Here is a 26,344-nt window from a genome sequence, read left to right as displayed (position 1 = left end):
CCCGGGCAGCCCCACCCCGTGCCCAGGAGGTGATGGCAGGGAGGGGCCCAGGGGACAGTGGTGTCCCCAGCCCACCCGGCTCTGCGCCACGGGGGGGTGGCAGGGCACCAAGTCCCCATCCCCGCTGCCTTTGTCAGCGCTGCCTCGTTAGCGCTAACAAGAAGGGAGGGGGCCCCGGGCGCCTTGCCCAGGGGACCAAGGGGGGGGCCCGGGGACAGCAGAGGGCTGAGCTCAGGCCCCCCACGCCGCAGCACCGGGGGGGCTCAGGCTGCCACATCTACAGCACTTTATTGTGTCGGGGGGCTTCACGCCAGCGGTACCCACCCCACCCCACCCCACGATGGAGGGTGCTGGGGGGTCAGGTCAGGACCCCCCCCCCTGGCTCCCCTCACTGGTCCCCTACTCCTTCTTGTTGCCCCACTTGGCCATCTTGTTGTTGATGGGCATCTTCAAGAAGCGGCTGGACTTCATGTAGGCAGCCACCTTCTCCAGGGCCTGCGGGGGCAAGGGGAGCGTCAGGGACCCGTCCCACCGGGGCACCCCCCACCCCTGGGTGCCCTCAGGGGCCGGGGTCCTTCCCCAGGGGAGTGGAGGGCAATGCCCGGGATGGCCCAGCTCACCCCAAAGCGGTCCATGAAGTCCTTGAGGTTCTTGAAGGGCTCCAGGCACTTGGGCTCGAAGATGCGGTTCTGCTCCAGCACGTCGAACATGAGGAAGTCGACGAAGGTGAGCTGGGTACGGGGAGGGGGACACGGTGAGGACACGGGGACAAACCCCCTCCCCAGCCCCCACAGCCCCTCTCCAGGGTCACGGTTGTACCTTCTCCCCTGCAAACCACTTTCTGTCCCCCAAGAAGTTGGAGAAGAGCTTCAGCTTCCCCGGGAGCTGCTCCAGGTAGCCTGGCTTGAGCTTCTCCTGCAGGAGGAAGGGGTGGAGGGGTGAGGCTGGGCACCCTGGGCCCCCCACCCCGGGGGACAGCACCTTCCCTACGTGGGGTCCCCCACGCTGATGCAACCCCAGGCACGGCCAGGGAGGACCCCAGCATGGGCACCAAACCCTGCAGAACAGGGACACTCACGAAGTCGGGGTTGTAGCAGACCATCACCAGGCTCATGCGGAAATCCATGATCTGGTTCTCCAGCATGTCCACGCGGAGGATCTCCTCCTCCGTCTCACCACCTGCGGGACAGGGAGACGTCAGCGCTGGGGGGTGCCCCCCAACCCAACCTAACCCCAACCCCAGCCCAACACAACTCCAACCCCAAGCCCAGCTCTATTCCAAACCCAAGCCCAAATAACTCCTAGGCCAAGCCCTACCCAACCCTACTCCAAGCCCAAGCCCAACCCAACTCCAACCCTAAGCCCAACCCCAATCCTAAACCCAACCCCAACCCCACTCCAATGCCCATCCCAACCCTCCTCCAAGCCCAAGCCCAACCCAACTCCAAGCCCAAGCCCAACCCAACTCCAAGACCAACTCCAACCCTAAGCCCAACCCCAATCCTAAGCCCAACCCCAACCCTACTCCAACACCCATCCCAACCCTACTCCAAGCCCAAGGCCAACCCAACTCCAAGACCAACTCCAACCCAACTCCAAGACCAACTCCAACCCTAAGCCCAACCCCAATCCTAAACCCAACCCCAACTCTACTCCAACGCCCATCCCAACCCTGCTCCAAGCCCAACCCTGCTCCAAGCCCAAGCCCACCCCAGCACTCACACATCTTGTGCTTGCGGGCAATGTAGCGCATGATGGCGTTGCTCTGCGTCAGCTTGGTGGTGCCATCAATGAAGTAAGGGAGCTGGAGGGGACATCAAGGCATGGAGCCATCAGGGCATGGGGCCACCAGGGCACCCACCCCATAACCACCCCCCGGCTCGAGACCACCTACATTGGGGAAGTCCAGCCCCAGCTTCTCCTTCTCGTTGATCCACTGGCTCTTGTCGTAGTCGGGAGCTGGAAGAAGGGAGGGGGGGTGTTGGGTGACACCGTGTGTGTCCCCTCCAGAAGCCAAAGAGCTTGAGGGTGGCGTGGGGACCCCCCCGGCTCCCCCTCACCTTCCCCACAGCTGTAGAGCTTGTCCTCGTAGGGCGTCTCGGTGTACTCCAGGAGCAGGCGGATGGCGTGGGCGAGCTGGCGGGGGGGACAGGGATCAGTGAGACCCCCCCCAAAATCCCCCCCAACCCTGCCATGGGGAAACTGAGGCACGGAGGAAAGCAAGAGGCACCCCATCCACCCAGTACTCCCAGCCACGCCCCCTCCTGCAGGCACGGGGGTCCCCACAACCCACTGGGTGCCCCCAAAAGCAATGCCCCCCCCAAGTGCAGGAGGACCCCCACAGCTCTCCCACAAGACCTGAAGGACCCCCGCAGCCCCCCGAAAAGACCAAGGGGACCCCCGCAGCCCCACCCCAAGTGCAGAGGACCCCTGCAGCCCCCCCCAAGACCAAGGGGACCCCCGCAGCCCCCCGAAAAGACCAAGGGGACCCCCGCAGCCCCCCCCAAGTGCAGAGAACTCCCACAGCCCCCCACCAAGACCAAGGGGACCCTCGCAGCCCCCCAAAGACCTGGAGGACCCCCGCAGCTCCCCCTTAAGACCGGGGAGACCCCCGCAGCCCCCCCAAGACCAAGGGGACCCCCGCAGCCCCCCCCAAAAGAAAGGGGCCCCCCGCAGCCCCCCAGAGCACGGGGACCCCCAGCAGAAGGGCCCCCCCGGTGCAGCCCCCCCCCCACTCACGCCGCGGATGTCCCAGTACCCCAACACCGCCATGGCCGCGCGCGCCGACGGCTCTGCCCCGCCCCCCGCCGCGTGACACCCCGCCACGGGCGGTCCCGCCCCGCCCCTTCCCCGGGGGCGGGGCTTAGCGGGTCTTAAAGGGCCACGGGCCTGGAGAAGAGGGGTAAGGGGGCTCCCCGGTTTGCATTGGGGTGCTCCTTACCCTGGGGGCTCTGAGACCCCCTGGAGCTCCATGGGGGTCCCCCTGATCCTGGGGGCTCACGGGTGCCCCCCCCCTTGCACCCCCCAAGCTCCATGGGGGTCCCCCTGATCCTGGGCGTTCATGGGTGCCCCCCCCTTGGACCCCCCAAGCTCCATGGAGGTCTCCCCCCATCTTTGGGGAGCACGCATCCCCCCAGTCTGTATGGGAGCCCTCTCATGCTGGGGGGCAGGGGACACCCCCCTTGCCCCCCCTCCAAGGTGCCCCCCCCCTTGTCCCGAGGGCCATGGCCCCCCTTGGGCCCCACAGCGTGCGTGGGAGTCCCCCTTATTCTGGGGGCTCTGCACCCCCCGAGGGTGCATGGGGGGGTCCCCCCTTACGGGGGGGGGGTGTCATGATTACCCCCTTCACATCACCCAGGCTGTATGGGGGTCCCTCTTGTCCTGGGGGGAGGGGGCACAGGTCCTCCCGTCAGCTCCCCCAGTCTGCTTTGGGGTCCCCCAGTCCTGGGAAGGGCATGGGCCCCACTTTGACCCCCCCCATTCTGCATGGGGGTTCCTCTTATCCCGGGGGGGCCATGGGGCCTCCTTTGCACCCCCCAAGCTTTACGTGGTTCCCTTTATCTTGGGGGGGGGGGGAGTTGTCCCTTGCAGCCCCCCCAGACTCCACCACAGGGCCCCCCCTTCTCCTGGGGGGCATGGGTCCCTCTGTGACCCCCCCTCAAGCTGCATGGGGGTCTCATTACCCTGGGGGGGGCATGGGGTCCCCCTTGGACCCCGCAGTCTCCACGGGGGGGGGTCCCCCTTATCCTGGGGGGGGGCATGGGAAATGGCTTCCCCCCATCCCAGGGTGCAGGGGGGTCCAATAGCCCCCTTCCCTGTTACCCCCCCCAGGAGCTGCCCCCACAAAATGGGGGGGTCCCCATGGCTCCCACCCTCCCCGGCACCCCGCAGTCCCACGGCGGCTCGGTGCACCCCACGCAGCAGCCGGACAAGGGGGCGGCCCCCCCCAATTTATTCTGCAGGGGAGGGGGCTGGGGGCGAGTCGGGGGGTGCGGGGGGGGGGACGGGACCCCCCCTCACTCCTTGGTGTTGCACCACTGCGCCGTGCGCCAGAAAATGGGGGTCTTCATGAAGCGCCCCGACCGCATGTAGGCAGCGATCTTCTCCAGCGCCTGCAGGGAGGGGACGGGATGGGGACACCGGGGCGTCAGGGATAGGGACAGGGACACCGGGGTGTCGGGGACGGGGACTCCGGGGCGTCAGGGATGGGGACACCGAGGCGTCAGGGATGGGGACAGGGACACCGGGGCATCAGGGATGGGGACACTGAGGCATCAGGGAGGGGGACAGGGACACCGGGGTGTCGGCGATGGGGACACCGGGGCATCAGGGATGGGGACAGGGACACTGGAGTGTTAGGGATGGAGACAGGAACAGCAGGGTGTCGGGAATGGTGATGGAGATGAGGACACCAGGGTGTCGGGGATGGGACCAGGGACACCGGGGTACTGGGGACAGGGATGGGGACACTGGCATGTCAGGGATGGGGACAGGGACAGGGACACTGGGGTGTTAGGGATGGGGATGGGGGCACCAGGATGTTGGGGACAGGGATGGGGACACCGGGGTGTTGGGGACAGGGATACCGGGGATTCAAGGATGAGGATGGGGATGGCGACACTAGGGTGTCAGGGATGGGGACAGGGACACTGGGGTGTTGGGGATGGCGCCAGGGACAGCAGGGTGTTGAGGACAGGGCCGGTGGCACCGCGGTGTCCCCACGCGGCCCCGCTCACCTCGAAGCGCTGCAGGAACCGGCCCAGGTTGCCCTGCAGCTCGGGGCAGTCGGGGACGAACATGCGGTGCTGGTCCAGCACGTCGTACGCCACAAAGTCCACGAAGCGGAGCGGGGGGTGACGGGGGGGGGGGGGGACGGGGGCGGGGGGGGTCAGCCCTCACCACGACACCCCCCAAAACCCCCAGCACCCCCCACCTACCTTCTCCCCCGCAAACCACGGCCGGGAGCCCAGGAACCGCGACAGCTCCCGCAGCTTCCCCGGCAGCTGCTCCAGGTACGCCGGCTTCAGCTTCTCCTGCACCATGGCGGGGGGGGGACACACAGAGCTGGGGTGGGGGCTGCCCCCCCCAAACCCCCCCCAGCACCCAGGGGCATCACCCCCCGACTGCAGCCAGGCAAGGGATGCACCCCAACGCACCCCCCCGTGCTGGCTGTGGCTTGATTCCCTTTGTCCCCATGTCCCCAGCGGGGTTGGGGACAAGTGGGGGGGGGTCCGTCCCCCTGCGCCCCCCGCCATGGGGTACTCACGAAGTCGGGGTTGTAGCACAGCCGAGCGAAGCTCATCCGCAAATCCATGATCTGGTTCTCCAGCACATCCACACGGAGCATCTCCTCCTCCGTCTCGGCGCCTGCGGGATGGAGAGACATCAGCCCCCCACCCTGGAGACCCCCACCCCTTGGTGCTGTGCCCCCCCCCCGGTCCCATCGCTCACCCATGTTGTGCTTGCGGGCGATGTAGCGCAGGATGGCGTTGCTCTGCGTCAGCTTGGTGGGGCCGTCGATGAGATACGGGAGCTGGGGGGGGGGGGAGGATGCCATTGGGGCGGGGGTCAGCCCCGGTGCCCCCCAGCCCCCTCCCCACACCCCCCCCCGTTCCCCATCCATCACCTACGTTGGGGAAATCGAGGCCCAGTTTCTCCTTCTCGCTGGTCCAGTCGCTCGGGTCAAAGTCAGGGGCTGGGGGGGGCAGAGAAATTGGGGGGGGCGGGCAGAGAAATTGGGGGAGGGCAGAGAAATTGGGGGGGGTCGTCCCCACTCATCGCACCCACAGCAAATTCTGTGCGGTGGGGGGGTCCCCGCGCTGCCCCAGGAGCAGCCATGTGCCCGTCCCCCCCCCCGGCCACCCTCCTGGGGCAGATAAAGGAGGACATTGAGCGGGGACCAAGGTCCAGGGCCGGGAGGGGCCGGGGAGGGGGGGGCAGAGGTGCCCCCCCAGACCTGGCAGGAGGAGGAGGGGGGGGGGCAAGTGGACAGGCTGTGCTTTCGCCCCACGAAACGGGAAGTTTCTCCTCTTTCGGCCGGTTTCTGACGCAGCACGGAGCGGGGGGACGAGGGTCCCGGGGGGGGGGTGGACACCCATGGCGGGGGGGGGGGGGCACCCCGCTCGCCCCCCTCACCTGGGCCGGGGCGGTACTGCCTCTCCTGGTAGGGGGTCTCCGTGTACTCCAGCAGCAGGCGGATGGCGTGGGCCAGCTGCGGGGGACACAGCACCCACCTTTCGGCACCCGCCAGCACCCTCCCTGTGCTCCCCACCCACCCAGGACCCCCCCACCGCGGGACACCCCCCCCCATCCCCCCCCAGCGAGGCACTGCCACCCCCGCCGCTCACCCCACGGATGTCCCAGTACCCCAACGTCACCACCATGGTGGCACCCAGCTCCTGCTCTGCGGGGACACGGATGGGGACGGAGGTGCTGAGCCCCCCCCCCCCCAGCACCCTCCCCTTTCTCCTCCCCACTCGCGTGACCGGGCGCAGGCAGGGTGCCCGGGCCTCCCGCCAGCCGTGGGGCCAGCGCCGGGGCTGCCACCCGCCGCTCAGGATCCAGCCCCCGGCGCCCCCATCGCTTTGGGGACCCCCCCATCCCCAAAGCCAAGCCATGGCGGGGGGGGGACACCACCCTACGGCAGCAGTTTGTGGGGCCACCCTCTTGCTGCCTCAGTTTCCCTCTGGGGCCGCAATACTTTAGCCCCCCACACACACACTTTAAATTTAAGTATTTTACTTAAATACTTTATTTTTCATGCTTGGTTGGTCTTTTTTTTTTTTTTTAACTTTTTTTTTTGTTGTAGTCGTCATCACGTTTTCCTGGGAGCGTCGGCCGCCGGCTCCAGACCGCGGGGGGAGGCAGGACCGGGGTGGGGGGGACGCGGGGACAGGATAACGCCCCACCGGGAAGGGAGAAGCCCCATCTGACCCGATCCGGGCCACAAACAGCTCCTGGGAGCGTGGGGGACGGGGACACGCGTCACCCCGGCCCCTTGGCCTTCCTCCCTGCGGTGACGAGGAGGATGGAGCATCCTCCACCCCACCCTGGTCCCTTGGCCTTCCTCCCTGCGGTGACAAAGAGGATGCAGCATCCTCCACCTGGCACCGTCCCCTCCAGCCAGCACCCCGTCCCCTGGGCCACCGGGTCCCCACCGATGTGGCATCCCCATGGGACGGTGCGAGAGGAGCCTGGGGGTGCAGAGAGCCCGGGTTTGGGTCCCTGGGGTGCTGCTTGGCTTCTCCCCACGTCCCCGTGGGGCGAGAAAGCGGACGGAGAGAGGGGCAGGCAACTAAAAAGCATCAGGACCTGGGCCCTGCTGCTGGGCTGGGTCCCCCCACAACGTCCCCACACCCAGCACCGATGTCCCCCAACCTGTCACCGTGTCCTGAGCCCGGGAGGTGAAGCCAGGATCCCCCCGGCAGTGCCCGCACCCATGTCACCTCCTGTAGCCTCGTCCCTGTGCCACCAAGCCCAGAAGGGACCAACCCAGCTAGGAGACACCAGTTTAAAAAACAACAAAAGATGACCAAAAAAAAAAATAAAACAAAAAATCAAGAAATGGAGAGAACCCGGCAACCCCCGACCCCCCCACGGTGGCACTGGTGGGGCGCTGGGGACAGCAGCGGGGAGCGTCCCCTTCCCAGGGTGGGAGGTAGCAGGAGGGGGACGGCGGCGAAGCCCTGGAGGGATGCGGGGTGGTGACAGCGAGGTCCCCGCGGGAGCTGGGGACAAGAGCCCGGGGTGGGGAGTCAGTGGGTGCCCAGGGTGGAGGTGATGGTGAGAGCGTCCTCCTCCTGGATGGTCTCCAGCTCCTCGGTCTGCACCGCCTGCGTGATGAGGGTCAGCTCCTGGCACAGCGTCTCGAAGCGGTAGCTCACGCGGATGTCGGGGACGTTGGTGCGACGGATGTCGTTGCCCTCCGGACCCTCCTTCAGGTAGTGGGGACCCAGCCAGTAGCTCTTCACCTGGGGAGAAGAGCAAGGAGAAGCTCCCCCAGCTGCCTTGCACCCTTGGGCGCTGCTGGCGGGTCCTGCCGCCGGGCGCTCGGGGGTCCCGGCGGGAACGGGGGGATGTTACCTTGTGGGAGAAGCCGCTCATCAGGACGCTGTTGCGGGCCAGCTCGCACATGTCGCAGGAGCTGAGCTTCCAGACCTGGGTGGCGATGCTGTACTCCTCCATCAGCGGCTCCTGGGGGGGGGACACAGCCTCAGCACCCACCCATGGGCCAACCCCCAGAGAGGACGGGGGTCCCCGGCTCCTTCCACCCTCTCTGGACCATCGTCATCCTCTGAAGCCCTCTGGCATCACCTTGCTCCTGGCCACCACCAACCCCGCTCCATCACCGTGACTTGGCTGGTGGCCACCCCGTAGCCGTTTTTGAGGGGGGTCGGTGGCCCGGGACCCCCCCACTCAACCACGTACCTTGGTGAAGTGGAACTGGAGGGGGTCGTCGGTGGAGAGGGAGACCATGAGGCCCCGCGAGAGGTACTCGGGCAGGGGGTTGCGGTGGTAGCTGAGGAAGAGGCTGTTGTTGCTCAGCGGGGACATGGCGATGCCGATCTGCGCCAGGTAGTAGAGGTACTGCAGGACGGGGGCCTGGGGGGGGACAGCAGGGTGAGGGGGGGTCCCAGCCACACACCCGGCCCCCACAGGCACCCCCATCCCCGCTCACCTTGCGGAGCAGCAAACCATGGGAGATGTTCTCCGAGACCATGAAGCCCGAGACGAGGTGATGGATGGGGCCGGCCTCGCCGCAGTGCGGGCGCAGGACGAAGGTGTGGAAGCCTCGCTTCCTGCAACATGGGGCCCGACCATCATCATCGGACCCCCCCCAGGCCCCCCCAGGACAGGCGGAGGTGCCGGTGTCCTTACCGTCGGAGGTGGTTGAGGACCGTCATGTTGGCGTACATGTAGTACAGGTAGTAGGAGTAGGGTGGGTTGTCCTCTTCCACCCAGTTGCCCGGCAAGGGGCTGTCCAGGTTGAAGATGTGATGCTCTGGTTTGGATTCATCATCCACACTGTCGAAGCCATCCACCTGCAGGAGAGACAGCCCCGGGGCGGGATGGTCACCCCTCCACCAGAAGATCTGCCCCAGCCCTCAAGCTTGGGGGCGCGGGTGTCACCGGTGTCCCCCGTCCCACCCCGGGAGCAGGACGTGGTGCTCACGTGCTCCAGGAAGAGGTGCAGCTCTGGGTGTTGGGCAGGGTGGATGGTGGCCTCGTAGAGGGGCAGAAAGATGTTCTCCAGCATTTCCTGGAAGTTGGCCAACTGCTTCTTCGTCCGGTAGACATCACTGCAGAGGAACGGACCTCTCTCAGAGACGTGTATCCCATCCCACCCCACCCCAGCCACCAGCGGGGTGTCCTTGGTCTCCCCACCCAGGACGTGGCCCCGGTTGAGGGTATCTGCCCCCCCATTACTCACAAGAGCCGGGGCACCTGCACAAGCCAGCGGACGTTGTTGGAGTGGACGCGGTGGTTGACGGCCCAGCGGGCCAGCTTGTCCCACTCGTCCCGGGAGCGGCCGTAGATGGAGAGCCGCAGCTCGGCGTTTTGGTACTTGCTCTCCTCCAGGTCGGACATCACCTCCTGCCGGGGAGGGGCAAGTGTCACCCATCGGCCGCCGGGAAGGGGGATGTGGGTGGCATTGCCACCATGGGCATTGGAGGGAGGGGGATGTGGAGGGTGACCTATCAGGGCCGCTCACCTTGATGATGTGGGCAAAGTACTTCCCCGAGACGCGGTTGTCCGTCTTGATGAAGATCTCCCGCAGGATGGACTCGCCGATGGGGTTGTACTTGGCGTTGAACTTGTCGAAGCGGTGGAAGGTGTTGCGGTCCTGGCAGGGGGGGGCAGACGTGAGCTGAGACCCCTCATCACCCCAGAGCCACCACAACACCCCTATCCAGAGCCCCCGGCACCCCCATCCCACCCTGGGACAACCCCCGCAGGAGATCCCCCACCCCAGCCAGCGATGAGCTGGGGGCCCTGCTCATCTCCAGGATTTGGGGGTGTCCCCCGTACCGCGTGGACATCCAGCGTGTCCACGCTCAGGTCGTAGGCGGTGAGGTTCATTGTCTCGAAGACCTCCTTGAGCGTCTGCTCCTTGCCCTTCTCCACGTGGACGATTTCATCCAGGTGCTTCTTCATGGCTCGCTTGATGAAGCGCAGGAGATGCTTCTGGTTCATGCAGGACGAGGCGTGGATGTGGGTGTCCACCTGCACGGCCGGAGGTGGTGCTCAGCCCCGAGAGCCTCCAAGAGCTCCCCGATCAAGCCAGGACGCCCCACCACGAGCCGGCGGGTACCTTGCGGATGTTGTAGAAGTCGCGGTGGGGCACCTTCTTCTGGGCCGCCAACTCCTTCATCTCGTTGAGGAGCACGTGCATCTGGAACTTGGAGCTCAGGTACTGCAGCCGGCGGTAGCAGAAGGATTTGCTGCCCGGGGCGGGGAGGGGGCATCAGTTTGGGGGAGAGGAGGAAGAACATCCAGCCCCGAAAGGCCGGTGCCCACCAGGACGAGGGGGACGCGGCTCTGGATTCCTGGACCCCCCTCCCTCTGCACGGCGACTGTGAGCAAGGACAGACGCACGGACGTGGGAGCTGCACCAGTACCATGTGTCATAGCCACCAGCATGTCCTCTGGTGCTGTCCCCAAGGTTCTGTCCCCCCCTCAGACACCCCCACGGCGGGAACCCCCCCAAGACACCCCCACGGCAGGACCCTTCTCCTTACATGGGCCCGTTGATGATCAAAGCCATGAGGAAATTCATGTCGGCGATGAACTCCTGCAGGTCGGGGTACGGCAGGTCCAGCTCCGTGCTCCTGGGGGGGGGACAGAGGTGGGTCACATGCGGGGACAGGGTCCAGCAGACTCCCCTTGTCCCCCACGCAGCCCCCCAGCAAACTCATCACACCAGTGAGCGACTGCCCCCACCCCGCGACTCACTTGTCGGTGAGGTCCTGCTTGGTGTAGACGTGCACCACGCCGTCCACCATCTTCAACCCAAAGCCCAGATCAGCCGGCATGGTCTGGGGGTCCCACGTCTCGTAGGGGTGCTGCTCCGCGAACGGGGGGTGCACGGGGGCATCTGTGGACAGGAGACACCCAACGAGAGATGCATCATCGGATGGCTCCCCTAAAACTCCTCCAGCACCCCATCCCAGCATGAGGACCCCACCACCCCCTGCTCACCAGCGGCCACGGGGGTCTCGGGCACCTCCTCGTAGCCGCGGGTCTCCAGGGGTTTCTCGGAGAGCTCCTGCAGGTACCGGGCGGTGGTTTTGCAGAAGCTCTGCAGCGACAACCCCATGTACTTCTCCCGGAGGAACAACGCCTTCACCACGCTCTTGGCCGCATCCAGAAGGTCCGTGAAGGGCACCTGGGCAGGGGGACACCAAAATAAACCAACCCCGAGGTGGGGGTTGACACCCTGAAGACCCCGACCCAGCCCCGGCGGGTGGCGGGGGGAGGCTCACCCCACATTTCTCCTCCCCGGAGATGGTGACCCGCTGGAATTCCCGCTCCAGCAGCGCCTCCCGCTCCTTGGGGACGTGGTCCACCAGGTCCTCGCTCTGCTCCTTGAAGAGCCTGCGGGTACAGATGGCGGCTGGTGAGACCAGGACACGGCTCATCCCTGTCCCCGCGTCCCCACGTCCCCCCGGGAGCTGCACCAGCACCCACCCCGGGGACTGTGGGTGACGTTGTCCCCAGGGATGCCACCAGCAGGTTCGGGGAGCTGGGTGCCACCCATGTCCCCGTTGGCGGTGGCATTGCCACCCCCCCACCCCAGACACATCCCCCAGCCTCACACGAGCACAACGAAAAGGGGGGGGGGGGACAGAGGACGAAATAACTCGTGACAGAGACAACTCCCAAGCGGAGACAGGAGGGAGGAGGACACGCAGCATCAGACCCCCCGTCTGGGGGGGTGACAGGGCCAGGCTGGGACCCTGTGCCACCAGCGGGGCTGGGACCCCCCCCAGCTCACCCCAACCCCCACCCCCCACCCCCCCCCCGCCCTGGGGGCGTTAACCCCTTCAGTGCCAGCGAGAGTGGGGCTGGGACCTTGCGGCTCTGTGTTTGGGGGAGCGGTGGGGGGGGGAGGCTGGGTCAGAGCGGGGCCGGGGGGGTCCCCGATATCCCGCCCCGTGTCCCCGGCCGGTGGCACCGAGCCGGACACTCACTGTAAGTCCGCGGCACTGTCAATTTTCAAGAAGTCCTGTTTGGCTCTGAGCAAAATGTCGGGCTCAAGTCTGGGGACAAGCAGGCAGCGGCGGGGCGGGGGGGGGACAGCCGGGACGGGGGGGTGAGAGAGGGGCCGGGGAGAGAAAACACCCCGTTAATGCCGAAAACAACAAAAACCACACAGAAACCAGAAAAAAATAAATTAAAAAGGGGACACCAAGCGCAACGCCCACGGGAGAGAGGACACAGAGCTGGCACAGAGGACCGACAGCCCCCCCCGGGGTGGGTGGTGGTGGCCCGTCCCCGTGCGGGGACCCCGTCCCACAGTGGGGGGGTACACAGGACCCCCCCCCCCCGTCCGTCCGTCCCCGTCCCCAGGCTTACTTGACGTCCTGGCTGATCTGGCGTTCGAGGCGCTGCCGTCGCTCCTCCAGCTGCTCGATGGGGCTCTCCTCCGGGAATTCGTAGGGCGCCGTCCGCATCTCGCTCTCGGCCAGCGAGCGGCAGAACAGCTCCTGCCCGGATCATCCCTGTCATGAGCTGTGCCCGGTCTCAGCCCGCAGGGTTGGGAGGGGTACAACCGCGGGGGTTCCCTCCCTAGCTGAGCTGGAAAGGTGGGGGGGGGAGGGTTTGGGGTGGCGGGGGGAGAGGATGGGCGGGGGAAGGATGGAGGTGAGACCCCCCCACACCCCCCTGAGACCTGGCGAACTCGGTGCACGGGACCCACCTCCGCGATCTCCTTGTATTTGCCGTCCATGGAGGTGCGCAGGTCGACGGGGAAATGCTTCAGGCAATGGGGGGTCCCGGGCAGGGATCGCGCCGACTGCAGGGGCCGGGACCCCAGCCCACCCCGCAACTCTGCAGACACCAGTACAGCGTGAGCTGGGGGGGGGCCCGGACCCCCCTCCCGGGCAGGGAGGGGTTAATCAGCCCCTCCACAGCCCTGCCCCCCCCCAACTGGGATTCTGGTCCCCACAGTGGTGATGGGGAAACTGAGGCAGCTCACGTGCAGGAGGGACACCCCCTTTGCCCCCCCCGGGGCACTGGGGGGGCTGCTGGCCCCATGGGGGTGTAAGGAGCCAGCAGCACCAGTGAACGAGGGGCTCAGGGACCCCCCGACATGGAGGGGGGGCAGGACGCTGGGGTCCCCCCCCTCATACCCCCAAGCAGCACCACAGGGGGGGCACCCCTAAACTGGGAGCCCCTCCCCATCGCCCCGGCACCCCACCAGCCCGCCCGGAGCAGTCCTGGCCCCTACCTGCACCGCCCGGGGAGGGGGAGAGCCCGGCCTGGCCCCCCACCCAGCCCCCCCCCGGCAGCAGGGGACCCCCCCGGGTGCCAGCACCCTCCTCTGCACCCCCACACCCACCACCCTCATTGCCAAACCCCACCACGGACCCGGCTGGGGGGGGCGGGGCGCTGGAAATCAGGCCTTACTGATTAAACTGGGGCCACCAGTAAGAGCCCCCAGCCACCCAGCACAGCCTAGGGGGTGAACCCCAGCATCCCGGCCCCCCGCACCCCAATTGCCCCCATAGCGCATCCTCCCCACATCACCCAAACTGGAATGGGGGTGGCGGGGGAGCAGCCCCCCCCCCCCCCCCCGCTCATTGCTAAGATCTGGGGTGGGGAAACTGAGGCACGCCCCGCCGGGCAGGGGGGGCTTCGCTGCCCGGCACCCCCCGTGCACACGCGCGTGCGAGAGCATCTCAGCCGGAGCCGCTCTCTCCCCTGCCTCAGTTTCCCCACCGCGGAGGTACCTGTGGGTGCCCACCCGCAGCGGTGCCCACCCTCGCCAGGCAGCGGTGGCAGCTGGTGGCACCCCGGCAGGGCTGGCGCCTGTGTCACCCAGGGCAGGGATGGCACCGGTGTCACCTGGGATGTGCCCGGCAGTGCGTCACCCAGGGCACGGCTGATGCACGGTGACGCCCCGGGGTGTCCTGTGCCACCGGGATGTGCCCCGTGCCACCCTGGGTGTCCTGCGCCACCGGGATGAGCCCCGTGCCACCCCGTGCCACCCAGGGTTGCCCCATGCCCCCGGGACACGCCTGCCACCCTGTGCCACCCGCCAGCACCCCGCCAGCAGCAGCGCCGGCCGGGCGCCAGCCGCAAGGTGCCACATCGCCCACCCCGTGCCACCGTCGCCCCGTGCCACCGGACCCCCACGAGCGCCACGCGCCCCCCAGCCACGATGCCAGCCGAGACCACCCACGGGATGACACACGAAGCCACCAACACCCTGACACACACACCCCCCCATAGGGGTCCCACCACCCCGCACCCCCCCGGCCCCAGCGCTTGCCCCCCTTCCTCCTCCTCCTCTTCCTCGGCTCACACCGCCCGCTGCGCCACGGCTCCGCCGCAGAGGCCCCCCCCCGCCACGCTGCTGGCGGGGGGGGACACGCACACACACAAGGGACACACGAGGGACACCCCAGTGATGGGAGCCCCACCGAGCAGCCCAGACGCCACGGTGATGGGCACGCCACCACCCCAAAGCACCCCCAAGCAGCGACCCCCACCCCAAACACAGACACCCCCCCGCCCCGTCGCACCCACGCCAAGCCCCCCGGCACACCGCGGCATCGTCCCTCGGGCTTGGCGTCCCTCGGGCTTGGCGTGACCAGCGGCCTGGGCCGCCCCGCGGGCTGCCGGGACCCCGGCGGGGCTGAGGGGCGGGGGGCTCAGCCCCAGCCATGGCGGCGGCGAGGCGGGGGGCTCACCTGCGGGGCTGGGGGCCTGCAGGCTGCCCCGTTTCTTGAAGGGGTACTTGGCCGGGGCGGCCGAGGACATGGCGGCTCCTGGGGCGACGGTGACGGGGTTGGCGGTGGCGGGGTTGGCGATGGGTTGGCGGGGTTGGCGATGGTGGCGGAGACGGGGTTGGCGATGGCGGTGACGGGGTTGGCGGTGGTGGTGACGGTGGCGGGGTTGGGTGGCGGGGCTGGGGGGTGGCGCGGGGGGGGGGGGCCCCGGGGGTCCCGGGGGGGGACGGGGGGGGGACGGGGGGACTCTTACGGCAGCAGGGCGGCAGGGCCGAGCGATGGCGGCCGCTCCCTCCCCTGGTTGATGATTGATGCAGGAAACCCGGGGCTGGACCAAAGTCCCCGGCGGAGCCCGGAAGCCGGGCCGAGGAAGAGGATGGGGCGGGGGGAGGATGTGGGCGAGGAGGAGGAGGAGGAGGAGGAGGAGGAAGGTTGTCGGAGCAACCAGCCCTGCTGCGGCGCTGGGGGGGGGAGGGGGTGGTGTCAAACCGAGATGGGTGCTGTGCACCCCCGGGATGCGGAGCTGAGCCCCCCGCCCCGGGACAGACGTGCTCCCCCCCAACAGGGGGTGTCACCCCCCCCCCCCGAGATGGTGTTGGACCCCCCTAATGGCAGCGGCACCGCCAACTGCAGGGGGACCCCGCCCGAGACGGGTGCTGTGCCCCCCCCAAGGCTGTCATTGCCCCCCGAGGCAGGGTGCTCCCCCAAGATGGGTGCTGTGCCCCCCTCAAGGCCGGCATTGCCCCCCAAGGCAGGGACCCCCCGAGATGGATGCTGTGCCCCCCCCCCCCAACAAGCATTGCCCCCCCAAGGCAGGGACACCCCCCCGAGATGGGTGCTGTGCCCCCCAAGGCAGGCAGGGACCCCCCAAGTTAGGGACCCCCCAGATGGGCACCGTGCCCCCCAAGGCTGTCATTGCCCCCCAAAGCAGCCCCCCCCCCGAGATGGGTGCTGTGCCCCCCCAAGGCAGGCAGGGACCCCCCAGATGGGCACCGTGCCCCCCCAAGGATGTCATTGCCCCCCCAAAGCAGCCCCCTCCCCCCGAGATGGACATCATCCCCGTCAGAGTCGGGGTACCCCGAGGCAGCTCCGTACCCCCTGGCTGGGCACAGCACCCCCCGACACGGGCCATCACCCACACACACGCAGACGTTGTACCACCCCCCAAAAGACCCCTCCCCATTGACTCCCCCCCCCAAAATGGGGCATCCCCCCCCGGGACAGGGCACTGCACCCCAAAAGAGGGGACTCACACCCCCCAGACCCTGCAAGGGGGGCCCTCAGCACCCACAGGGGAGGTCCGCACGGGGTGACGACCCCCCCAGTCCCCCCAGACCCCCAGCCAAGCAGGGGGCACCACCATCCATGGGACCCCCCCCACCCCAGAAGCAGGACCCAGACGGGTCCCCACTGCTGGGGGTCTGGGGGTGCCACATCCTTGTGTCACCCCCCCCCCAACCCCCCGATCCCCGCACGTCCCTACCTGCACCGGTGGCTCCCGGTGCCGCGGCCTCGAGTGCCGGGGAGGCGTTCGGGTGGGTGCCGGGCCGTGTCCCCGCCGAGCGCCCGGCCGAGTCCCCAAATCCGTCACCGGAGCAGGGGGATTATTTTTAGCCGCTGCCGGAGCGGAGGGAATGCCACCCACCGTGTGTCCCCCCCGCCGTGTCCCCCACCCCATCCCGCTGTCCTGTGGCCACCCATCAGGGCCACCTCTGTGCCAGGCTGGGGGGAGCACAAGAGACATCGGGGGGGGGGGGGGGGACACACAGTGGGGACCCCCAGCCTGAGCGCTGGGCTATGGGCGAGAGCCGGGTCCCCACCCCGTGACACCGGGTTGGGGGGGGTTGGTATTTTAATTGGAGCCCCTTCATTAGCGCCAGGTTCATTAGAGGCTCAGAAGGGGCTTTGTGTCCGTGGGGACAGCAGGGACAGACTGTCCCCGTGCCACCAAGGCTGGCAGGGGGGGGGCCTGGGGGGGGACACACACAAGGTGGGACACGGGGACACCAGTAAGGGGACATAAAGACCCCAGTGACCCCGTGGGGTGCAGGGATTTGGGGGACCTTAAACCCAAATACTGGGGACCTGCAGCACCTCTGGGGGGACCCCACCCCGGCCCCCCGCGCCCAGTGCCACCCCTGCACCCAGCATCAGCCCTGGCAGGAGAGGGTGGGGGCACCCACCTGCCCCCCGGGGTGTGGGGGGACCCTGTGGTCCTGCTGGCCTGGGGGATGGGTGCTGGGCTGGGGAGGGGGGTGCTGAGCCCAGGAGGAGGAGGAGGAGGAGGAGGAGGAAGGCTGAGTGCAGGATCCCATTAAAGAGCTTAGGCGGCAGGAGGGCGAGGGGCGGCACCCAGCAGGGCAGGACTGGGGGGGCTCGTCACCCACCCAGGGTACTGAGCTCCCTTTCCCCCCCCCAGGAGGAATCCCCCAGTGCCACCGCCCCCGCAGCACCCGGGGACCCTGCGGCTCCCGGGCAGGGGGGGCCCGGACACGAGCAGGGGGCTGACCCCAGCCCCAGTGCCAACCCAGCAGACGGGGGGCCACAGCCCACGGAGACGGGGGGAACCCCAGACCCACGCCCCTCATTCCGGGGGACGCGGGGTGTCCCCGTCCCCCGCGGGCAGGGGGTGGCACGCTGCCTGCCCCTTACGTAAAGCCCTGGAGCCACCTCCCCCAGATGCCCCCTCTTTCCCCCCCCCCCCCCCCCCCCCCGAGCCCTAATCTTTGCCATCTTGGGCTAATTGGATTTCCTGGGTCACATGGCGAGATAAAAAGTCCCCAAATCCCACCGTCAAAAAAAATCAGGATATCCATGGGGAATTAAGAGAGAGAGCGGGGGGCAGCCAGCCCGCGAGGACCCACCGAGCTCTGCCTGCTGCGGGGCACCCCGACCTCAGGGCGGCGGGTACCCGGCTCGGCCTTTCGGGGCTTCTCTTTCTCCCCCCATCGCCCACCGCCCGCCCTTGGGGTGCGCGCGCCGTTCCCCACGGAGAGCTGGAAGAGCCCGGGGACCTAGAGGAGCTCAAGGTGTTCGAGGAGGAAGACGAGGCCATGGGGAGCGGGGCCAGCGCGGAGGACAAGGAGATGGCCAAGAGGTCCAAGGAGCTGGAGAAGAAGCTCCAGGAGGATGCGGATAAGGAGGCCAAGACGGTCAAGTTGCTCTTGCTTGGTAAGGGTGGAGGGGGTGTCCCCAGGAGGATGCGGGAGATGTCCCCTTGTCCCCACCTGGCACAAGGGACCCCGCTGATGCTGGGGGGCTGCGGCTGCTGGGGATGGGTGGGGGGCAAAAGCAACCAGGGAGAGGGGACAGGGACGGGGACGGGGACGGGGACAGGGACAAGCAGTCCCATCAGCTCCTCGTGCTCTGCCTTTCTTCCTCCCAAGGAGAGTCCCTTCCCTGCGGCTCGTTAGCCCTCGTCAGCCCGATGAGTTGCCCTTAGCGAGCTGAGGTTGCCCCACCAGCTGGGTGTCCCCCAGGGCTGTGCCTGGCACAAGCCGGGGGTGGCATCGGCTCTTGGTGGCAACTGGGGTGGCAGGGACGAAGGGGACAGCACGGGGACGGGACCAGGGCACCGGGGCCAGGCTGCGGCACATCCCAAGGGGGTCAGCGAGACCCCAGGGTGCTCCTGTCACCATCACCCCCAAACCCCGCTGCTGGGTGCAGGGCGGGAGGGCACAGCCCCTGGGGGGACCCCCGCACCCCGCTCGGGCAGCGGGGTGACCCCACGGGGAGGCATGGGGGCCCCGCGGGGCAGGGACCGGCGGCGGGGGCTTATCCAGCTGGGGGGCCGGGGTCAAGGCGATTAGCACCCTAATTCTAAGCAGCTTCCCGTGCCGCCCTAAGCCGCTTACAGCAGCGAAGCCATGGCCGGCAGTGCCCGTGGCGGGCGGGAGGCGTGGGAGCCCGGGGAGCGGCACCCCGGTGGGCGCGCAGCACCCCTGGGGGTCCCCGAGGTGTGGTTTGGCTCCGGGAGCAAGGGGTGACAGGAGGTGGCGTGGGGACGATGGCAGTGGGGGATGGAGGCCAGGCTGGGTGTCCGGCCAGGGGAGAGCGGAGCAGGAGGGAAAGCGGCTCCGGTCCCCGCGCGGTGCCCATCACTGTGGCATCAGGCCTGTGGTCTGTCCTGCCCTGGCCAGCACTAAGGTGTCCTCCCACCCTTTTCCAGGGGCTGGAGAGTCGGGCAAGAGCACCATCGTGAAGCAGATGAAGTGAGTACGGCCCGAGGACGAGGCACCCAGATTGGGGGGGGGCGGTCACCAGGGCACGAGGGGTGGCAGGACCCTGGCCACCCCCCCACGTCATGCTGGTGGTGGCACCCTGCTGATTCCCAGGGTGGGGTGATGCTGGGAGGGGAGCGGGGGGCACCCCAGGGTGCCGCGGCTTGGGGCTGAGGCCGCCGTGCCCCCCCAGGATCATCCACCAGGACGGCTACACGGCCGAGGAGTGCATGGAGTTCAAGTCCATCATCTACGGCAACATCCTGCAGTCCATCCTGGCCATCATCCGCGCCATGTCCACGCTGGGCATCGACTACGCCGAGTCGTCCCGCGCGGTCAGTCGGGGCGGTCGTCCCCGTCCCCCCCAAACCCGCCGCGCCGGCCGAGGGGACGCGGGGCCGGGGAGCCCCCGGAGCCGGGCTCCGTAGCGGCCCCATGCTCCCCCCCCAGCCCCCTGCCTGGCCCCGGAGGCTTTTTGAGGGACGGGGCCACGGGTGGGCCGGTGGCAAAGGGTCCCTCTTGCAGGACGATGGCCGGCAGCTCTTCAACCTGGCCGACTCCATCGAGGAGGGCACCATGCCCCCCGAGCTGGTCGACTGCATCAAGAAGCTGTGGAAGGACGGGGGGGTCCAGGCTTGCTTCGACCGAGCCGCCGAGTACCAGCTCAACGACTCGGCCGCGTAGTGAGTGGGGTCACCAACTGGGATGGCGGGGGGACAGGGACGCCCTTGGGGACCCCCTGGCTGCTCATTGCCATTTCCCACCCAGCCTGGCAAAATCCATCCCCACCCTGATCCTGGGAATCCACCGTCCTCCATCCCACGGGTGCCAGGGGCTGCAGCCCCCCGCCGTACCCCCACAGCGTCCCTGCAGCCCCCCAGCTCCCCCGGGGACGGCGCTGCCTTGGAGCCCCAGCGTTTGGCAGAGCTTAGCCCCCCCCCATCCCCAAAAAGCCATCGGGGGGGGCGGCGGGACGGCGGCGGGACCTGGGCAGCCCCTCGGCAGCGGGTCACGTCCCCTCCTGTCCCCCCCAGTTACCTGAACCAGTTGGACAGGATCACGGCCCCCGGCTACCTCCCCAACGAGCAGGACGTGCTGCGATCCCGAGTGAAGACCACGGGCATCATCGAGACCAAATTCTCCGTCAAAGACCTGAATTTTAGGTGGGTGGGTGGCCCCTCCATGATCCCCCCCACCCCAGCCCCGACGTGGGGAGGGGGTTTGGGGTGAACCTGATGCTCCAGGGACCACCAACCCCTCCTGGACCAGTCACCGCATCCCTGATGCCGCCGAGGACAGGGTGCTGGGACCATCAGGCTGGGGGGTGGCAGGACCAGATGTGTCACCCCCCCCTCCCCGTCCTTGTCCCCTCCCCAGGATGTTCGACGTGGGAGGGCAGAGATCGGAGCGCAAGAAGTGGATCCACTGCTTCGAGGGGGTGACCTGCATCATCTTTTGCGGGGCGCTGAGCGCCTACGACATGGTGCTGGTGGAGGACGATGAAGTGGTGGGTCGAGGGTCCGGGAGGTGACTGGGAATAGCCCAGCAGCATCGGGGAGAGGAGCTGGGTGCTCTGGGTGATGGTCTGGGTGGTGCGGGGAAGGGGTGGGAGATGCGGGATGGAGCTGGCTCCCACCCAGTTGCACCCAGTAAAGGTGTCAGCGCTTCCTCCGGGGCACAAGCAGCCCAACCAAGCCAAAACGCAGGGGCACGGGGCCGTGGCTCTGCCCTCGCCGCTGCCCACGAGGAAACCCCCCGTCCTGCCGAGCAGCCGCGGGTAAAGCAGCTCCCAACGCCGCCCTCCTCCCGAGAGCCACCGTCCCACCGGGGAAGCGAGCGAACCCCGAGGAGCCGGCCCCGGCGATGGAGAGGAAGAGAACGGGTCTCGATGAAGGAAAATCTCGCCCAGAGGCACCTCTTGCCTTGCTGTGCCCTCCAGGGTGAGCAGAAAAGCAGCGATAAGGGGCAGCTTTCACCCTCCCGGCAAGCGAAGGATGGCACAAGGGCGTTAAGCCAAGCCCTCTGGGTGCCCGGCGAGGGATGCTCCGGCAGAGCCACTGCTCCGGCAGCGGGGGAAAGCAGCTTCAAGGGCGGAGGTCTGGAGAGGGGGAAGCCGACAGCCCCAAAACGGGACGTTTCTCAGAAGAAATAAGGGGTGAAGAGGAGCAGAGGAGAAGCAGGCTGCCTTCTCGCCGGCCGAGGGGACCGGGGCAAAGCATCCTTGCTGGCATCTCCCACAGCGGCCGGTCCCGCGGATGCTCCCTGTGCCCTGGGGTCCAAACGCCTTCGCCGGGAGCTGGGCCGGGGCCGGGTTCTGCCGCCGGCGGGGCTCGCCAGGGCGGGCAGCCCTCCCTCCGCCACGAAGCAGCAGCGTGCGTAAGGCACAGGGGGGGGAAGGAGAGAGCGAATGTCCCATCAAAGCCCTCGGGAGAGGCCGGGACGCTTCCCCTGCGCAGGACGGGGCAGGATTTGGCCGAAGGCGGCCCTGCAGGTGCCCTGCTCGCTGAGGCCATACAGAAAAGCTCCTGGCTCAGGCGTTAGCAGGCCTCATTGAGAGAGCTTTAATCTAGATTCGAAGGGGGAAGGGGATAAAACCAGGCTTGCTAGGGATGAGCCCAGGGGTGGCACGCCTGTGCTGGAGAAGAGATCGATAGCCCAGCTGAAGTGCATTTACACCAACGCACGCAGCACGGGCAACAAGCAGGAGGAGGTGGAAGCCATTGCGCAGCAGGAAAACTATGATGTGGTCGCCATCATGGAAACACGGTGGGGTGACTCGCGCAACTGGGGTGCTGCAACGGACGGCTGCAAGCTCTTCAGAAGGGACGGGCAAGGAAGGATTCACCAAGGCTCAGGGCCGGGTCCTGCACTGGGGGCACAACAACCCCAGGCACCGCTGCAGGCGTGGGGAGGAGCGGCTGGGAGCTGCCCGGCGGGAAAGGGCCTGGGGGTGCTGGTCGACAGCCGCTGAACATGAGCCAGCAGTGTGCCCAGGTGGCCAAGGGGGCCAGTGGCACCCTGGCTTGTATCAGGAGTAGTGTGGCCAGCAGGGCCAGGGCAGGGATCGTCCCCCTGTGCTGGGCACTGGTGAGGCCGCCCCTCGAATGCTGTGCTCAGCGCTGGGCCCCTCACCCCACGAAGGCCATGGAGGGGCTGGAGCGTGGCCAGAGCAGGGCAGCGAGGCTGGGGCAGGGGCTGGAGCCCAAGGCTGGGGAGGAGCGGCTGGGGGGGCTGGGGGGGCTCAGCCTGGAGAAGAGGAGGCTGAGGGGAGCCCTCATCGCTCTCTGCAACTGCCTGAAAGGAGGCTGGAGCCGGGGGGGTCGGTCTCTTCTCCCCAGGAACAAGCGCTGGGACGAGAGGGAACGGCCTCAAGCTGCGCCAGGGCAGGTGTGGGTTGGGTATTAGGGAAAACTTCTTCCCCCAAAGGGCTGTCGGGCCCTGGCCCAGGCTGCCCAGGGCAGGGGCTGAGTCCCCGTCCCTGGGGGGATTTAAAAGCCGGGGAGATGTGGTGCTTGGGGACATGGTTTAGTGGTGGCCTTGGCAGTGCTGGGTTAACGGTTGGACTGGATGATCTTAAGGGTCTTTTCCAACCTGAACAAGTCTATGATTCTATGATTCCACGACTTAGCTCCAGCTGGATGGAGCCGTGGCCTCCTGAGGCTGCCCCTGCAGCAAACTAAAAGCCGCACGTCTGCCTTAAAACCAGAGCTTTTCCTTTGCCCCGCTCCTTTCCCCAGCTGCGGGTAACAGCCAGGGGCTGCATCCAGCAAGAGCATCCCGCAGCACGGCCCGGATGCCGTGCCGGTTTCCCCGGATCATTTTCCCACCGTAAGCCTTCATTTCTGAAGATGCCAGGAGGGAACAGAGCTGCCCGGAGCTGCTTAACACCGTTCCCCAGCCTCAACTGGATTTATCCGGGTTGCTCGCCCTGCAGCACGGGGATGGGCAAGAGGGACGTGGTGCAGGCAGGGGACAGGCAGCAGAGCCATTTGCTGCTGCGGCAAACAGGAGCAGCCCCGGCAGCACGGGGAAAAGCTCCCCTCTCGGGAATGGGGGGATTTGGGGGGGCTGCAACGGCCAAAAGGGAGGCGTAAATAAGCACCGGCGCTTCGTGCCAACGAGCCCGTTTGCTTGCAGAACCGCATGCACGAATCCCTGCACCTATTCAACAGTATATGCAACCACAAGTTCTTTGCCGCCACGTCCATCATCCTCTTCCTCAACAAGAAGGACCTTTTCGAGGAAAAGATCAAGAAAGTCCATCTCAGCATTTGCTTCCCAGATTACGACGGTGAGTGGCTCCGTTCCCCCTCCTCCAGACCCCGCCAAAGCCTGGTCTCCGGCGAGGAGTCGCGTGGTCCCACCGCGGACACAGCGCCTGGGGTTTAGGTTATGCTGGGATCAAGTCAAGTCCCTGGAGGCAGGAGCAGAGGAGAGGACAGATGTGGCCTGGGGAAGGATTAAAATAAGCTTTTTTTTTTGTTTAAATCACTTTGCTAGGTGCAGTTGCCACCCAGCCCTTCTCCTCCTCCTCCTCTTCCTCCTCCGGAGGGAGATTTCAGCTCTAGCTCTCCAAAACAAGCCTTAAGCATCCCCTGCTTCTCACCCAGCTCCGACGGTCATCTCCCATCGTCTCCTCCCTCCGCAGGTCCCAACACATTCGAAGACGCAGGAAATTACATCAAGACCCAGTTCCTCGATCTCAACATGCGAAAGGACGTGAAGGAGATCTACAGCCACATGACCTGTGCCACAGACACGCAGAACGTCAAATTCGTCTTTGATGCCGTCACGGATGTCATCATCAAAGAGAACCTCAAGGACTGCGGCCTCTTCTGAGCATCTGGGTGGCAGGTACGTCCCGGCAAGCTTCGGTTACGAGAAACGGTTATTTAACCACAAAAAAAAAAAAAAAAAGGGCTGGGGATGACGGGGATGCGGCAGAGCCCGCTCCATCCCGCTCTGCCGGGCGATGGGATGTGGGTCACCCCCGGCTTTGCCATCCAACACGGTCTGGAAATCTGGAAAACGGAGAGCAGGGGAGGAGGCGCTGGGATGAGGGAGGAGCGGGGGGTCCGGGGTCCCAGCAGCCCCCGGGGACGCCCAGCGTCCCCACGCAGAGCTCCCGGGGGCTGGGTTCCCTTCCCCAGCCGGGGCGGGCTCAGCCCCGTTATTATTTCAAACTCGTTTTGCCAGACTGCTTCACCCCCTTGCCTGCGGAGAGAGATGAAAACAGCAGATTATGGCCCAAATTATGCACCTGAGCCAGATCAAACCCTTTTATCTCGGGGCCTCCTGTTGCCACAACACCGTCACCGGTGCCGTGCCGGTTTGCAGCCCGGTTGGGAGGCCGTGACCCAGCCTCGGCTCACAGGAATAACCCCAGCGATGCCCCGGTGCAGCAGGGAGCAGGCAGGGGAAGGCCATGCCTGCTTCGCCCGGCCGTTAGCTCCTCACCATAAAGGTTTAATTAGGGTTTATAACCCCGATCCTTAGGCCTGAGCCACGGTGGGAATTTCTTCCCTGCTTTCCGAGCAGCTCCCAGCTTCAATGCTTTGGTTTTTAGGGAACCTCCGGCGCTTCCCTTGTCCCTAAATATTAATAGAGAAGCAAGGAAAAAAAGAATAAAGCAGGCAGGGAGGCAGGCAGGCAGCTTCCCCGCAGGCAGAGGCAGGACGGGGGGTGCAGCTCTGCCCTGTGCTCCGACCAAAGCGGCTTTCGAAGCAGGGCGCTTGGCAGCCTTCGGCCGAGAACCCGCTTCTGGCACGGAGGAAAATACAAATACCGTGCCGAGGCGGCGGGCAGGGGGGCCCTGCCTTCTCCCGAGGCCACGGGCAACAGCAAAAGCCGCAGGGGCTGACCAGCGAGGGAATACCGGGGTCGCTCTCCAGGCTTTTTGCCATTGCCTGGGTCAGAGAATTTAAACCGATGAATTTTTTCCGTCGCCAAGCGTGGCGCAATGAAAAGTCGCTTCTCTAAACCCACCCTTCCTGCGCCTTGCACCATTACACCCTTAACGTCGTTGTCTGAAAGCGTTTTTAACCCCCTCTTCTTTCTTCCTCCCTGCTATAGAAGAGGAAAGGACTCCCATTTCATCGCTGTTCTGCTGAGCAGAGCCAAAAGGATTAAACCAAGAAATAAAAAGTTCCTCACGCCCCACTTTTTCTATGACCTGCCCAACCAAGCCACCTACTTTCAAGCCCAAAAGCTTGAAAGCTGAAGCTGCTCCCTTTCGTGGCCATTTCCTCTTTTCTAAAAGAAAAAAAAAAAAAGAAAGAAACCCCTGCTCTCCACAGCGCATGAAAGGCGGCGTTTATAAACGAGATCTGGAGTGGTTTGACACCAAAGAGCAGCAAAATCAATATGGAGCCATGGTACGTCCACGCTGCCGCGGCCGGGCAGCACGGCGCGCCTCGCTTCTGCGCTCCGCGGCTGGTTTCTTCCCTTTGTCAAAGCTGAATTCATCAACCCGGGAGTTTCTGGGGAAGGCAGAGGCTGGGCTACCTACGAGTCGCTCCTGGGAGCCAACCTCAGTCCTTTGGCAGGAGAAATTAAGGGGTTTTGTGGCCTAAGGCTTGAGTGAATTTCTCTCGGGCGAGCACAAGCAGGAGCCCGTGCGTTAGGGGCCGGGGGAAGGAATCGCGCCTCCAGAAGAGGAACGGGCAGGATAAAGAGGAAATGGTTACTTGAAAGATTTTCATTCTGCTATTTAGAGCTGTAATTGCTCTTTACCGTTTGTAAATAAATCGCCGCCGGTACCGTAGCCAAGTCCTGCATCCTCACTGTTTGCTGCAGAGGTCACACGTACGGCTTCGTTTAACTGTAGGAAAAACAAAATAAAGAAATATGCATGATGTCTATCGTTTCTCCCACTTCGATCTCTCTGGGACGACTCTTCCCGAGCCCCGTTCCTGTGCCCGGTACCACGGAATATTTTACATTCTTTGCGTTCATTCCGCGCACACGGATCTCCCACCGAGATCAACCAGCGCCCCGCGTGTGGCGGCGTGGGGCCACCGCCGTCCTCCCGGGTGGCCGGTGGGGATGGAGGCACAGGTGCCACCAGGCCACCACCGACCAAAAAAAAAAAAAACAAAAACAAAAACACAACACCCTTCCCAGGCAAAGCACCCTCCTCCCAGCCGGCCGAGATAAAGCGCGTACTTGGAC

General features: G+C 66.3%; 4 protein-coding genes across 10 annotated transcripts; 1 reads left to right on the top strand and 3 right to left on the bottom strand.

Annotated features, from left to right (window-relative positions):
• Positions 1-345: 345 nt before the first annotated feature.
• On the bottom strand, positions 346-2,836 carry LOC104009731 (glutathione S-transferase Mu 1). The gene is made up of 8 exons (XM_087761903.1): positions 2,740-2,836; positions 2,061-2,136; positions 1,895-1,959; positions 1,723-1,804; positions 1,079-1,179; positions 820-915; positions 621-731; positions 346-495 (listed from the first exon to the last, which is right to left on the bottom strand). Exons 1-8 carry the CDS (start codon positions 2,770-2,772, stop codon positions 400-402), a joined length of 660 nt encoding a protein of 219 aa, XP_087618029.1. The 5' UTR covers positions 2,773-2,836; the 3' UTR covers positions 346-399.
• A 1,087-nt stretch (positions 2,837-3,923) lies between these two features.
• LOC148055235 (glutathione S-transferase 2) lies at positions 3,924-6,458 on the bottom strand. Its single transcript, XM_087761910.1, has 8 exons — positions 6,348-6,458; positions 6,136-6,211; positions 5,631-5,695; positions 5,452-5,533; positions 5,267-5,367; positions 4,939-5,033; positions 4,737-4,848; positions 3,924-4,112 (listed from the first exon to the last, which is right to left on the bottom strand). The coding sequence occupies exons 1-8, from the start codon at positions 6,381-6,383 to the stop codon at positions 4,017-4,019; spliced, it is 663 nt and encodes a 220-aa protein (XP_087618036.1). The 5' UTR covers positions 6,384-6,458; the 3' UTR covers positions 3,924-4,016.
• Positions 6,459-6,771: 313 nt separating this feature from the next.
• Positions 6,772-15,311, bottom strand: AMPD2 (adenosine monophosphate deaminase 2). Of its 7 annotated transcripts, none has more exons than XM_087761836.1 (19): positions 15,208-15,226; positions 14,916-14,993; positions 12,920-13,050; positions 12,577-12,707; positions 12,192-12,260; positions 11,484-11,595; positions 11,200-11,386; positions 10,954-11,095; positions 10,740-10,829; positions 10,313-10,442; positions 10,030-10,224; positions 9,713-9,844; positions 9,431-9,594; positions 9,173-9,299; positions 8,878-9,041; positions 8,678-8,798; positions 8,428-8,601; positions 8,083-8,193; positions 6,772-7,970 (listed from the first exon to the last, which is right to left on the bottom strand). In XM_087761836.1, exons 2-19 carry the CDS (start codon positions 14,983-14,985, stop codon positions 7,755-7,757), a joined length of 2,466 nt encoding a protein of 821 aa, XP_087617962.1. In that variant the 5' UTR covers positions 14,986-14,993; positions 15,208-15,226; the 3' UTR covers positions 6,772-7,754. The 7 variants fall into 7 exon arrangements, with proteins under 7 accessions (XP_087617962.1, XP_087617968.1, XP_087617965.1 ...); XM_087761842.1 differs by lacking the exon at positions 15,208-15,226 and adding an exon at positions 13,953-14,067 and having other exon boundaries at positions 14,916-15,124; XM_087761839.1 differs by lacking the exon at positions 14,916-14,993 and having other exon boundaries at positions 15,208-15,311.
• A 2,606-nt stretch (positions 15,312-17,917) lies between these two features.
• On the top strand, positions 17,918-26,034 carry GNAT2 (G protein subunit alpha transducin 2). The gene is made up of 9 exons (XM_087761893.1): positions 17,918-18,125; positions 19,123-19,165; positions 19,368-19,509; positions 19,700-19,857; positions 20,209-20,337; positions 20,552-20,681; positions 23,312-23,465; positions 23,823-24,028; positions 25,247-26,034. The coding sequence occupies exons 1-8, from the start codon at positions 18,008-18,010 to the stop codon at positions 24,011-24,013; spliced, it is 1,065 nt and encodes a 354-aa protein (XP_087618019.1). The 5' UTR covers positions 17,918-18,007; the 3' UTR covers positions 24,014-24,028; positions 25,247-26,034.
• Positions 26,035-26,344: the final 310 nt, after the last annotated feature.

This window comes from Nipponia nippon, unplaced genomic scaffold (genome assembly GCF_047370975.1).
Source record: "Nipponia nippon isolate SJK-2023a ecotype South Korea unplaced genomic scaffold, ASM4737097v1 scaffold_25, whole genome shotgun sequence".
In the NCBI taxonomy this organism is placed as follows: domain Eukaryota; kingdom Metazoa; phylum Chordata; class Aves; order Pelecaniformes; family Threskiornithidae; genus Nipponia; species Nipponia nippon.
Note: the sequence above shows the minus strand (reverse complement) of the source record. Positions and strands in the feature narration are given on the sequence as shown.